The sequence below is a fragment of the Myxine glutinosa genome, chromosome 3 (genome assembly GCF_964187855.1).
Source record: "Myxine glutinosa chromosome 3, kmMyxGlut1.1, whole genome shotgun sequence".
Classification (NCBI taxonomy): Eukaryota; Metazoa; Chordata; class Myxini; order Myxiniformes; family Myxinidae; genus Myxine; species Myxine glutinosa.
Genome location: NC_136263.1, coordinates 39,691,911 through 39,707,054, shown reverse-complemented (window position 1 = coordinate 39,707,054; position 15,144 = coordinate 39,691,911). Strand labels below are relative to the sequence as shown.

At 46.3% G+C, this 15,144-nt stretch overlaps 1 protein-coding gene across 3 annotated transcripts in view; it reads right to left on the bottom strand.

Moving 5' to 3' along the window:
• The window catches only part of LOC137423652 (LIM domain-binding protein 2), a 517,204-nt gene that overhangs the window by 108,210 nt on the left and 393,850 nt on the right, over nt 1–15,144 (bottom strand). For all 3 annotated transcript variants that reach the window (XM_078773918.1, XM_078773915.1, XM_078773917.1), the window contains exon 4: nt 5,165–5,267. In XM_078773918.1, coding sequence (XP_078630044.1) covers nt 5,165–5,267 — 103 coding nt within the window. The remainder of the gene's footprint in view (nt 1–5,164; nt 5,268–15,144) is intronic.

The window sequence follows — 15,144 nt, the reverse complement described above, 5'->3', positions numbered from 1 at the left end:
AAGGACGAAATGCTTCGATTTTGGTGAAGATCCGGATTCGGATCCGGGTACAATAAAAAAAAATTTTTTAAAGTGATTCTTCACCATTGGGAGATAGGGCCAAAAACGATACACAGCAGGATATCTCAAAACGTTAAGGATGGATTTGGACGAATCTTGGTGGGCAGATTGTGTGTGTGACAAGGAAGAATCGATTCGATTTTGGTGAAGATCTGAATATGGATTCGGATATGAGAATTATTTAATTCGGATATGAGAAAAAAAAGATTTTGATTAAATGTCATTAGGTATTGTGATTTTCAGGTCTACTCTGGGATACAAAACGTAAACTATTTACCTGGCAGAGGTATGCTCTCTACTGAGTGCCGTTCTAGTTTCAAATGCAATCAGATAATGGGGATAGACAGTTGTAAAGAACAAAATTTTAATCGAGGCAAATAGCAAGGACCTTAGAAGCCAAAACTCAGCCTCTGTCTTCAAACTCAAACGTGTATAAAAAAATTTCACATCAGATAAAAACATAATAAACAAACAAGCAAAAGCATTTTCAATTATACATGACAAGCTTCTACTGTCACCATCAGCACCATTCCTCAAATACAACAAACACCATTCGAATAATTGTTTCCGGGTAATTATTACAAACACATTAATTCCCAAACATTTCCCGATGGACAAAAAACTCAAATATAGATCTTAGATGAACCCTGCATTGCTCATCCATCCACATCATACACACCCTCTGCTCTCAAAAACAAAGTAATAACAGGACGAGAAAAGACAAAATTCAATTATGCATAGTTTTTTTTTTTTTTTTTTTTTTTAAGGGTTAGCCTTGTGTTGGCTTAGCGGTTAGGGTGCCGGGTTGGGATCCTAGGATCCTGGGTTCGAATCCCGGTCGATCGCTGAATTAACGCCAGGGGGGTTGACTCAGCCTGTCATCCTTCCGAGGTCGGCAAATTGAGTACCAGCTTGCTGGGATGAATGATCCCGGTGTGTACCCCGGTTTAGAATAGGTACACCGTATCCCTGCGCATCGTAAGAGCGTGGACCAAGGGTTGGCGTCAGGAAGGGCATCCGGCCATAAAAACATTGCCTCAAACAGGGAACCATGATTGTCATGGGGCCCGCAAGGCTAACCCCCGCTCTAGCGGGGAAAATGGCCTTAAAAAACGTTTTTTTTATTGTTTTTTTTTAAGGGTTACCCTCATTCAACAAACGCCTTTCCGCAATGTAAATACAGCAACACTCGTGCATTTTCACACTTGCCCTAAAGCAGAGGAATGACACAGACAGCTCGACTCGGAGCGGCTTGGAAAAGACGAGTCACACAAAGAAGCGGCGCCGTGTGAGGTCACAATTCAATGGGTCACACACGCAGAGTGCAAGCCAAGGTGCGAATGCAGCCGAAGGCTGCCCACATTCCACCGCCATGGCAACAGCTCGAGAAGATGGGACCACAGAGGCACTGGGAAACTCTGGCAGCATGCAAAGGCTCAGTTCATGCAAAGGCAGCATGCAAAGGCAAAGAAACACCATAACTCCCAAAGCATTGCACTCTCGCAGGGAATGTCAATGTATGTGGACAAAAGTAAATAAATAAACAAGCCAGATTGAATTCAGGTCCATTTACATATTATGTAAAATGCTTGTGAAACTTGCCCCTCCCCTCTACCAATGCCAGCATACAACTATAACAGCATGGGTAGCACACATACCTCCGCCAGGCTGAACAGGTTTTGTATCCCACTGATAGGCTGGATCCAGATTAGCTTGTTCTTGTCACCTCACCATCTCAAATCATCCTAGTTTTGTCATAACTCTTCTAGAGCTTTGAGATGTCATGGTGTGTGTGTATATATATATATATATATATATATATATATATATATATATATATATATATATATATATATATATCATCTCTCAATTTTATATATGAGGCCTATGTTGACCTTTTGACCTCAAAAATAATTGGCGGTAGAATTCAGTGATGTGATATGCAAATCTCCTTAAAATGTCAAGTCAATCAGATGAAAATTAGGATTTTAGAAATTTGGCCTATGTTAACCTCAAAAATAGTTGGTGGTTGAATTCAGTAACCTTGTATGCAAATCCTCTTCAAATGTCAAGCCATTGATGAAAATTGAGGATTTTAGAAATGTGGAAAAGTTATTGACCTTTGGCCTTTTGAATTTTTGACCTCAAATAGGCTTCTTTTGCACCATTAATTCCACCACTTGGTGAAGGTTCATGAAGATAGGTTTCAAATTGTGACCTGTAGGTGATTATAGGTGAGCGGACAGACAAAGAAAACAAACAAGAAGACGTCACGCAGAGCAAGACACTTGCAAAATCCACCCCTCCGCAAAATAAAAAGTTGCCATGGATACATCAAATTGTCCATTTCATCAAGATTAAATTGACGATCTTAATCAAAGCTCAGGTCAGATTAAAATTGATTCGTCAGATAAAAATTTATATTAGAAGTTGCCATTTGACCTTTTCACCTCAAACGTACTTTGTTTCCCAATTTAGTGACTCAATGTGCAAATGCTGTTTAAATTTCGAGTCAATCAGATGAAAAATTGCAATTTTAGAAGATGGACCTAAAGGTGACCTTTGACCTCAAAATCAATAGGCTTCTTCCTGATGACCAACTCTACCATCTGGTGAAGCTTCGTGAAGATCCGTTTAAAATTGTGACTTGGAGACGATTGACAGACAGACAAACAGACAAGAAAACAGAATAACGCACAAGACCAACCACTATACTTGAAAAATCTTCGATTTTTCGCAAGTAACAAGACAGAATAACAAAGTCGCTCGACCAATATACTTAAGAACCTTCGATTTTGCAAGTATCAAACAGGAAATTTGTCATGCACAGCACAATATGTGCGAAATCATTGTTGCCATTGGCATATGTTGACCTCAAAAATAAATAATGGTTGAATTCAGTGGCCTGATAAGCAAATCCTCAAATTTCAAGTCAATCAGATGAAAATTGACAATTTTAGTTATTTGGCATATGTTGACTTTTTGGCCAATGTTGACCTCAAAAAAATAATTGGTGGTTACATTTGCAGACCTGATGCACAAATCCTCTTCAAATTTCAAGTCAATACGATGAAAATCGATGATTTTGGAAGTTTGACCTTTATTTGACCTTTGACCTTTTGTCCTCAAAAATAGTTGGTTTCCCAATTCAGTAATGCACTATGCAATTGCTGTTTACATTTCAGGTCAATCAGATGAAAAATGACGATTTTGGAAACGTTACCTCAAAATCAATAGGTTTCTCAGTTGTGTATACCTCTTGAACTTGGTACGGTTTCATGACGATCAGTTTAGAATTGTGACCCGCAGACGATTGACAAACAGACAGAATGACAAAGTCGATCGACCAATATACTTGAAAAATCTTAGATTTTGCAAGTAACAAACAAGAAATTTGTCATGCATAGCACAATACTTCTGAAATCCCAAAAATAAGTTGTGGACCTTTGGCCTATGTTGATCTCAAATATAATTGGTGGTTGAATTCAGTTTGAATGAATGAATGAATGATCGTTTTAAGGCCATTTTCCCCGCTAGAGCGGGGGTTAGCCTTGCGGGCCCCATGACAATCATGATTCCCTGTTTTGAGGCAATGTTTTTATGGCCGGATGCCCTTCCTGACGCCAACCCTTGGTCTCGCTCTTACGATGCGCAGGGATGCGGTGTACCTATTCTAAATCGGGGTACACACCGGGATCATTCATACCAGCAAGCTGGTACTCAATTTGCCGACCTCGGAAGGATGACAGGCTGAGTCAACCCCCCTGGCGTTAATTCAGCGATCGACCGGGATTCGAACCCAGGATCCGAGGATCCCAAGCCGGCACCCTAACCGCTAAGCCAACACCAGGTTGAATTCAGTTTGCTGATATTAAAATCCTATTCAAATTTCAAGCTAATCAGATGAAAATTGAGGATTTTAGAAATTTCAAAAGGTTGACCTTTTGACCTATGTTGACCTCAAAAATACATGGTGGTCGAATTCAGTTTACCGATATGAAAATCTGGTTCAAATTTCAAGTCAATCGGATGAAAATTAAGGATTTTAGAAATTTGAAAAAAGTGGTTGACCTTTGGCCTATGTTGACCTCAAAAATCAATAAGTTTTTTTCGGACCATGAACTCTACCATTTTGTGAAGTTCCATGAAAATCGTTTAAAATCGTGACCTGTAGGCGATTGACATGCAGACAAAGAAAATAAATAAAACAAAAACTAACCGGACCAATCAACAAACTTGTCAAAAAAAATTTTTTTGCCAATTAACAAACAAAATACTAACTAACTGGACTGATCAACATGCTTGTCAAAAAAAAAATTGCAAAGTAACAAACAAAGAGACACGGATGAAAAACTCCATCCACTTTAGGTGGCAGAGGTATTAAGTAAACAGCTCCGAAAACGACATTTAGATCAACCTCTGGCGTGCTACTGTGGAAAGCCAGTGTCCAAATGCCACCATAGTTTGTTCAACCGAGAGAGAAGAAACATTTCTTTTTCTTTAAAAAAGAGCAATTAATTTCTGGAGCATTTGTTCAACAGCCACACAAAGTTTAAATTTTGAAAAATAAAAAAATGTGAAGTTTCATTCCAAAAAAATCAAACGATTTGTATTAATGAAGCAGCATGACCGCCACACCAGCATAATGTGAGCCAACCAAAATGGTGCAGACACAAGCCCACTGAAATGGTGCCAAGCACCCGTTGCTTGGCAAAACAGGAAGCACCACCACCCATTCAGGAAAAGCTTGTTCACGTTGTTCTGCACATAGCATGAGCTGCCAATCTAAAGTAGCACTCATCTTAGGAGAAGACCATAATCCTTTGCACAATGGCATGTGACAAAAGACCTACGTGGTTAATAAGATGTGCAATTATCCCCATCCGACTTGCACCGATACCCCACCCAACCCGATGTAGGAGATCTAAATTTTGAACGGGAGAGGGGTGGTGGTGAATGTAGGCAGAGGGAGATTGGGGGGAGGGGGGGGAAGCGAGAGGGGAACGGCTTGTTGTTTTGAGAGGAAAAACAACAAGCTTTAGTGAGGGAAGGAGGAAGTAAATAAATCAAACAATCTTTGAACACGGTACAGACAACCACTTACTGTATCTCTTTGGTCCATCTTCAAGACAAAAACAAAGGGTCAGCGTGGCATCGTCTTCAAAGAACTCTGTTGCAAAAGCATCCCACCAGAGGCTGTCGCTCTCCTGCAAGATAATTCCAGACAGCAACGCTGGCACGCACTCTGAGGAACGTGTGATCACAGACAACACCAATTCTTTTATTAATCTTGCAGCCAATAACTTTAGCCCCAACCTCATCTGACATTTATTTTTCATGCATTCAACGAGTAACTCGAAATGACAAAAATCAAGCAAAATTAATAGTTACGACAAAAACAAATCCTCTGGCATACCCTTTGCTAACCCCTTGCACATACTTTGCTTTTTTAAAGCTCAATAAAAAGGTAGAGTGTCTGCATATTGGATTACGGTAGTAAATGTAACGTTTGAGGCGATATGTACATTTCAACACAATCGTGAGACAAAGTGTGCAACTGAAAACAACTGTCGAAATTTCCTAACGACATTAAATGATGATGTGCCAGAGTACTTTTTTGGAATCTCTTCATCAAACCCACCCAAACCTTCCCAACCCCCTCCTAAAAACACAAAGTCAAATATTTTCAAGTCCAATCCGTTCATGGCCATTCAAGCGTGAAATGGCTGTGAAGGTGAAACAACCCACGCTCCTTAGAAAATGGCGGTTTGAAAAGCGACGTCGAGGACCGTCGTAGGCCAACAAATGCTGTCAGATGAATGGTGCGCAAACGGCCGACAATCCATAACGCCACGGAAGCACAACGAAAAATTCCAGAATCACCTGCAAGTGGAACGCGAACAGCCGTTTACCAGCAAAAGCGACCCCAAAAATCAACCCGCCTGTCGTCGTGCCGACAGCATCAATCCTATTGTGTTCTCTCCATTTATCTGGGACTTGCGATGTAATGGAGCGTTGTGTCTCCGTTGTGCTGATAATCACAACTGAATTATGGTGGCTCTGCCAGAAACGTCTGCCGTGCCCTCGAATGACAAATGGAAATATGATGGAGACAAATATCGTTGCAGCCAGCACACAGGAACACACACATAGATATATATATACACGTAATAAGTACATAAGTACATACATAAATACATACATAAGTACATACATAAATACATACATAAATAAATAAATACAACAAAAGGAAACCAAGTGAACGAAGGGGCTAAAGTCTGGGGAAATTGAACCAACAGCGCATAGCTTCATATTATTGCCCGTCAAAATGCGTAATGTGTAAGCGGGAAAGAACGGAAAAAAAAATTACCATTATTTTGCAAAGATTCAAATTAACGTCTCACATTTTTGTGGAAATAATGCTTAAGTATACACTGTCAAATTACCGCACCTTGGCAAGTGTTAACTGCATATATGCCTTTTCCCATTGCAATAATATGTCCCTCCCACAGATTACATGTATCTACATAATTTGCGACATGACTTTGCATTTCATTTTCTTCTTAGGAAATCGAGGCTCAAGAAAGAGGTGACTGAGGGGAAAAGGGCAACACTAACAATGGGACAACGAAGCAGGAAAAATCAATAAATAGGAAAAGGGTAAGGTGGGAGGGAGATGGAGCAGCTTAGACCTGAGGGAGACGGACAACAGCACAAGACTTGCAGAGGACACAAGCACACCACGAGAAAAAAAAAAAAAATTTGACAAATATAGACACTTAAGATGTGCAAACACATTGCAAAAACAAACACCATTAATAATAAATAGCACCGCAAAGCAGGCGCAACCCCTCAGCCCATGCATGGTGGAAACCAATTTCAAGATGGCTGCCGTGGCGGCCATATTGAAAATCGCAGCGCACCCATTTTCGAAAGGCACCTTCCTCTACTCAACCCCAACACACACTGTAAACATGGATTTAATCGGACAAGCCGTTCTGCTCGAAAAGGACGGAAAACAATTTCAAGATGGCTACCGTGGTGGCCATATTGAAAATCGCAGCGCGCCCATTTTCGAAAGGAACCGTCCTCTACTCAACCCCAACACACACTGCAAAATGGATTTAATCGGACAAGCCGTTCTCCTTGAAATTGACGGAAACCAAAAGTTGACGGACGCCCGGACGACAATACCCCTTAGCCCAATTTGGGCTGAGGGGTGAAAAATGTAAAACAAGGCAACTATTAAACAGATATGGTCAGCTTTAGAAGACAGCCTCAGATAAATTATGGAGGGTTTGGTTCCATTCATGTGGGCACAAGATTGGGCTCAGGGCTTCTATTCACATGGGTTCAAGCCCCCAGCCTCAGGGTTCCATTTGCGTACCCTCGGCCTTTCATTCTGTTCAATTGGTGTGGATTTGGGCAAGGTTCCATGCCATTCCCTTGGCATGGGCTCAGTTCAGTTGTTATGTTCCACTCCACTTCACTCCACTCCACTCCCTTGGCATACAGCGGACTCCATTAAGTTCCACTCCGCTCCCTTGGTGCGGCACGGGCTCGGGCTCTGTTGTGCTCCACTCCCTTGGAGTGGCGCAGCGTCCGTTCCACTCTGCTCCATTGGCACAGTGTGGGCGCTGATCCATTCCTTTCCTATCCTTTCTTTTATTTTTCCTTGACGTGGGTGCAGCCTGCAATCCGTGCCGTTTCATTCCGTTCCCTTGGCGTGGGCTCCGATCCGTTCCATTCGGTTCCCTTGGCGCAGGCACCAATCCATTCCGTTCGGTTCGGTTCCCTTGGCGCGGGCTCCGATCCATTCCGTTCGGTTCCCTTGGCGCAGGCACCAATCCGTTCCGTTCGGTTCCGCTCCCTTGGCGCAGGCTCCCATCCGTTCCGTTCCATTCCCTTGGCACGGGCTCCCATCCATTCTGTTCGGTTCCGTTCCCTTGGCGCAGGCTCTGATCCGTTCCGTTCGGTTCCGTTCCTTGGCGTGGGCTCCGATTCGTTCCGTTCCGTTCGCTTGGCGCGCGCTCCGATCCGTTCCGTTCGGTTCCATTCCCTTGGCGCAGGCTCTGATCCATTCCGTTCGGTTCCGGTCCCTTGGCGCAGGCTCCAATCTATTCCGTTCCGTTCTGTTCCGTTCCCTTGGTGCCGGCTCCGATCCGTTCCGTTCCGTTCCGTTCCATTCCCTTGGCGCCGGCTCCGATCCGTTCGGTTCGGTTCGGTTCCGTTCCCTTGGCGCCGGCTCCGATACGTTCCGTTCGGTTCGGTTCCTTTCACTTGGCGCGGGCTCCGATCCATTCCGTTCAGTTCAGTTCAGTTCAGTTCCCTTGGCGCAGGCTCCGATCTGTTCCGTTCGGTTCCCTTGGCGCGGGCTCCAATCCGTTCTGTCCGGTTCCCTTGGCGCGGGCTCCGATCCATTCCGTTCGGTTCTGTTCCCTTGGTGCCGGCTACGATCCGTTCCGTTCCGTTCCGTTCCATTCCCTTGGCGCCGGCTCCGATCCGTTCGGTTCCGTTCCCTTGGCGCCGGCTCCGATACACGTTCCGTTCAGTTCGGTTCCTTTCACTTGGCGCGGGCTCCGATCCGTTCCGTTCAGTTCAGTTGTTCCCTTGGCGCAGGCTCCGATCTGTTCCGTTCGGTTCCCTTGGCGCGGGCTCCAATCCGTTCTGTCCGGTTCCCTTGGCGCGGGCTCCGATCCGTTCCGTACGGTTCGGTTCCCTTGGCGCGGGCTCCGATCCGTTCCGTTCCGTTCGGTTCCCTTGGCGCGGGCTCCGATCCGTTCCGTTCGGTTCCCTTGGCGCGGGCTCCGATCCGTTCCGTTCGGTTCCCTTGGCGCAGGCTCCGATCCGTTCCGTTCCATTCCATTCCATTCGCGCGGACTCCGATCCGTTCCGTTCCGTTCCCTTCCCTTGGCGCGGGCTCCGATCCGTTCCGTTCCCTTGGCGCGGGGCTCCGATCCGTTTCGTTCTGTTCCTGGCGCCGATTCCGATCCGTTTCGTTCATTTCCGTTCCCTTGGCGCCGGCTCCAATCCGTTCCGTTCGGTTCGGTTCGGTTCGGTTCCCTTGGCGCCGGCTCCGATCCGTTCCATTACCTTGGCGCCGGCTCCGATCCGTTCCGTTAACTTGGCGCCGGCTCCGATCTGTTCCATTACCTTGGCCCCGGCTTCGATCCGTTCCGATCCATTCCCATACCTTGGCACCGGCTCCGATCCGTTAGGTTACCTTGGCGTCGGCTCTGATCCGTTCCCTTGGCGCCGACTCCGATCCTTTCCGTTCCGTTACCTTGGCGCCGGCTCCGATCCATTCCGTTACCTTACCTTGGCCCCAGCTTTGATCCATTCCGATCCGTTCCAGTACCTTGGCGCGGGCTCCGATCCGTTCCATTCCGTTCGGTTCCCTTGGCGTGGGCTCCGATCCGTTCCGTTCGGTTCCCTTGGCGCAGGCTCCGATCCGTTACGTTCGGTTCCCTTGGCGCGGGCTCCGATCCGTTCCGTTCCCTTCCCTTCCCTTGGCGTGGACTCCGATCCGTTCCGTTCCGTTCCCTTCCCTTCCCTTCTCTTGGCGCGGGCTCTGATCCGTTCCCTTGGCGCGGGCTCCGATCCGTTTCGTTAGGTTCCGTTCCCTTGGCGCCGGCTCTGATCCGTTCCGTTCCGTTCGTTTCCGTGTTCCCTTGGCGCCAGCTCCAATCCGTTCCGTTCCGTTCGGTTCGGTTCGGTTCCCTTGGCGCCGGCTCCGATCCGTTCCGTTACCTTGGCGCCAGCTCCGATCCGTTCCGTTACCTTGGCGCCGGCTCCGATCCGTTCCGTTATCTTGGCCCCGGCTTCGATCCGTTCCGATCCGTTCCCGTACCTTGGCGCCGGCTCCGATCCGTTCCGTTCTGTTGGCGCCGGCTCCGAACCGTTCCGTTACCTTGGCGCCGGCTCCGATCCGTTCCGTTACCTTGGTGCCGGCTCCGATCCATTCCGTTACCTTGGCCCCGGCTTCGATCCGTTCCGTTGGCGCTGGCTCCGATCCGTTCTGTTCCCTTGGCGCAGGCTCCGATCCGTTTCGTTCAGTTCCGTTCCCTTGGCGTCGATTCCGATCCGTTCCGTTCATTTCCGTTCCCTTGGCGCCGGCTCCAATCCGTTCCGTTCATTTCCGTTCCCTTGGCGCCGGCTCCAATCCGTTCCGTTTGGTTCGGTTCCCTTGGTGCCGGCTCCGATCCGTTCCGTTACCTTGGCGCCGGCTCCGATCTGTTCCGTTACCTTGGCCCTGGCTTCGATCCATTCCGATCCGTTCCCGTACCTTGGCGCCGGCTCCGATCCGTTAGGTTACCTTGGCCTCGGCTCCGATCCGTTCCGTTCCGTTACCTTGGCGCCGGCTCCGATCCGTTCCATTCCATTCCGTTACCTTGGCGCCGGCTCCGATCCGTTCCATTCCGTTACCTTGGCGCCGGCTCCGATCCGTTCCATTCCGTTACCTTAGCGCCGGCTCCGATCCGTTACCTTGGCCCCAGCTTTGATCCATTCCGATCCGTTCCAGTACCTTGGCGCGGGCTCCGATCCGTTCCATTCCGTTACCTTAGCGCCGGCTCCGATCCGTTACCTTGGCCCCAGCTTTGATCCATTCCGATCCGTTCCAGTACCTTGGCGCGGGCTCCGATCCGTTCCGTTCCGTTCCCTTGGCGCGGGCTCCGATCCGTTCCGTTCGGTTCCCTTGGCGCGGGCCCGATCCATTCTGTTCCCTTGGTGAGGGCTCTGATCCATTCCGCTCCATTCCATTCCCTAGGCGCGGGAGCGGGTTCCAAACGGCTCCCTTGGCATATGTGCGGGCTCTGATCCGTTCAGCTCCCTTCCGTTGGCACGGGCACGGGCTCAGTTCAGTTCCCTTCCCTTGGCGTGGACGCAGGCTACGTTCCGTTCCATTCAGTGCAGTTCCCTTCGCTTGGCGTGGGCTCCATTCCATTCTGATCTGTTCACCATGCAGGCTCGGGCTCAAGCTCAGTTCCGTTCATGCATGCTCGTGTTGGGATCAAGCTCGGGCTCTTTCCCATTCATACATGCTCAGGCTCATTTACATTCATTTGGCCTTGTTTTGGAGTCAAGCTCAGGCTCTGTTTCCATTTTCAGGGGCTCGGGATAATTTATATTCGAGCGAGCCATTCAGACTCAGTTACGGATTTGGTTCTATTTGAGTAGTTTTGGGCTCGGTTCCATTGACTCGGACTCGGTTCCGTTGGCTCAGACTCGGTTCGATTCTGGTCGGTTTGGCATAATTTTTGGCGGGTTTAATTTGCTTTGAATATGTCGGGTTTCTTTTTATACAATTTAGTTCTGTTCGGTTTAATTTCATGCAATTTAAATCTGTAGGCTTTAATTAAACATAGTTTAATTAAGTTGGGTTTAGTTTCGCGCAAAGTAATTCTGGTGGGTTTAATTTAATGCAATTTAATTCTATTCAATTCAAATGCTGGTGGGTTTAATTTAGCTCAATTTAATTTTTATTCTCCTGGCTTTATTTTAACTGTATTCTGGGACATTTAATTATATTTTAAAAATTTTACATTTAATTTAGGTGGGTAATTGCAAATATAAATGACTTCCCATTTTGCAATCCATTCAACTTGTTTTACAATCGCCTTTGACGTATATGGTTTATAGTTGGGCATGTACTGCTGTACATTATGTTTTACATGTAAAAATAAAAATAAAATCTAATATTCGTGTTCGTGGTCTTTAAATCGTTAAAATGAAGCATTCCTGTATTGTGATTATGTTTGATGGCAATTTCGACTAAAAAACACGATTTATTGGTGCAAAGAAACAAAAAATATTCACATTTCAAAAGTATACAAAATGGTCTCCTTTTCCAAAGGCAGGCCATTAATGTGAAAAATGCATCAATGACCTTACCAACAATATTGCATTATAGGAACACAAGACAATGATATGTGTTCACAGAAAATATTTACATCAATTATGGTTTAAAATGCTCATTCGCTGCAATGGAAGGAAATGCAACTTCCTTTACTTCCAGCTTCAAATTAGTCACTGGACTACTCAATGACCCCATAACATCGGGGCAGAAACAAGTCTGGTAACTAGGGCGCTCCGAGTGAGGGGAAGAGATTTGCCGATGAAGCAACGACTTTTTTTTTTTCTTCCCCCCTCCACTTCAGCCTGACATTTCCACGATTCGCTCGGCACCATGGCTGCTGAATAATTTACTGACGAAGCCAGAGACCCGATGTCACGCCGAGGCACCGACTTCTCATCAAGCCAATGGCGGCAGCCACCCACCGAGACTGCCAATTAGCACTTAATGATGGCGATAATTCATTACTCTCTGGCATGGCGGTGCACTCAGGGCCACCGCCCGTGGAGCCGTCTGGCCGAGGGCACTGCCCACAGGCCATGGCACGTCTGTGAGGTATATGCCCCCCGGGCTCCTGGCCTCCAATGGGGTACGCAAGATGTTTCAAAAAAAACCAAAAAAAAAACGATGGTGGTGCATCTCATATCAAGCATCAAAGTATAATAGAACATGCCAGAGGCAACAGGACTGAATGTTAGTGATGCAAACAAATAAACGCGGCCTCCATGAAATTAATTAATTAAATCAAACAAAGTGAGAATTCAATTGGTTCTCTCCTCGCAAATACTTGGTTTCTCGACCCTTAAAAGGAAAAAGAGCAAATGAAAGCAAGACAACAAAGGAAAACATTATGCACCACTAAATCTCACAATTCAATAATTTAACTTAAAATTCACCAAGTATGGGTGGGGTCTTGTGGGACTTCCAAATTGACAGCAAGTCATCAGATTTGGTCATGTTACCGACCCAAAAAGACATCTAAGCTGGACGAAAAAGAAACCACCTTTCGAGGCCATTTTTCCCCGCAGAGCAGGGGTTGGCCTTTTTTGGGCACCATGGTCCCCTTTTTGAAGCAATGTTTTACGGCCGGATGCCCTTCCTGCCGCCAACCCTGTTAGTCGCCACTTGCGACACACAGGGAATTACCAGTGAACTGGTACTCAATTTGCCGACCTCAGAAGGATGACAAGCTGAGTCAACCTCAATGGTGTTAATTCAGCGATCGACCGGGTTTCGAACCCAGGATCCTAGGATCCCAAGCCGGCACCCTAACTGCTAAGCCAACACCAGGCTATCTAAGCTGGAGGACCTTAGAGTAAAATTAGCTTTGTGGAAAAGATTGGTCATTTGCCAAAACAACCGCGGAAATAGATTACTTGTGTACAGGTGGTGATTTCATGAAGCAAAAGTAAAAAATATTCCGCCGGTACAAAAACACTTATCGAAATCTCAAGATAAAACACTGCAGGAGCCAAGTGCCAACATCGAAGATCATAGTGTGTGCAGCTGACAATTTCAACTTCAGTCCCCCCGGAAATGTCGATATAAACATTGAGCATCCATTACTCCATTTGGTTCTTTGGCAGAAGCAGCCCTTATAAAGGTCTCGGAGAAATCTCGGCGGCCCATGCAGAATTGATCTTCTGATCACAGCGGTGCCAGGCAGTCTGCGAGGCAGGAGCAGCGCACAATGCCCGCCCCCAACCCGAGCTCCCCACCCTTTCACAGTCTCCGACGGGAGTGACATAGGGCTCTGCGACGCTCCTATGTTCAAGCTCGAAACACCAAATCCACAAAGACTACTTCAGACCACCTCTTTCCCAGCTAGCATAGAATGGCTTGAAGAGCGGGAGGGCAATAAACGACCATCGACCTGCCGGAGATCTCGTACTTCGGCATTGGCCAAGTGATCTGTGGAATTCCGATAGATGCGCTTCAAATCACAAAATTTGGGGCTTGCCAACGTGGTTGCACAGCAAGAAAAGCACAGGAGTGGGGCAGATTTCTCTGGAGCCAGCTGGCACAAGTCAGTATGTTTGGCCAAAAAATTGTTACTGCACAACAACTTTACTCATGCTGTAAATGAGCATGGTAAGTGCTCAAAGGATCAAATGAACCCAGAGAAGACACATTCACACATTACAGCATAATTGTGCTCTTTTTTTTTTCTCCCCCACTTCCCTCCTCCTCCTCATAATCGATGGCTGTTCAATATACATCATTTTTTATTACTTTCATTGTGTCAGAACTCTATTCCCAATTTACATTTTTCAAATGCCAAAAACATGGAGAACTGAAGATCCAATTTGACAAACAAAAGATAAGGACATTTGAACCAAATGCAGCATCCATGGAAACACACAAACATATACACACACACACACACACACACACACACACACACACACACACACTCTCTCTCTCTCTCTCTCTCTCTCTCTCTCTCTCTCTCTCTCTCTCTCTCTCTCTCTCTCCTCTCTCTCTCTCTCTCTCTCTCTCTCTCTCTCTCTCTCTCTCTCTCTCTCTCTCTCTCTCTCTCTCTCTCTTCTCTCTCTCTCTCTCTCTCTCTCTCTCTCTTTTTTTTTATATACATAAGGATACTCAAATGATACACTTCACTTTATATGCATTGCAATCCTCAAAATAGTTCTTCACCTAAAGTAAGAACCTGGAAAGCTACCCCCTCCCCCATACCACAAACAGTGCAAGTTAAACTCAAGACATGCTTCAAAAGTATCACCTTTGTATTCACCTTCATGCTCAGTGCCTGATTCTGTACAAGTCAGGTGAGCGATCGATGACGAGCAAAAAAGAAAAAAAAATTATTGGAGGAATCTCGGCACACCATAGGCAGAACTAAGCCAGGTATTGCCTTAACGGTTAAGGTGGCTGGCTTGAGATCTTGGGGTGTTCAGTTAGAGGCCGTCATCATGCCGTTGAAATAACACCAGGTGGGTTTACTCAGCCTGTCATCTTTCTGAGGTGGGCAAAATGAGTACCAGTTTATTGGTAATAGGGACACTGCATCAGCGACAGTCGCGCTTCCAGAAAATGCAGCAGCCAGACTGTATACAAAACAGCAACAACAGAGAAGGACTGTCCTGAGATGATCCCAAGCTACATATGGACTATGAGCAAGATTGCCAATGAGAAAGATTTATGCCACGACTACATCACCTAAAAACATGCTTAATAATCACGAGTTGCTACTATGTTTGGCTGTCCTTATG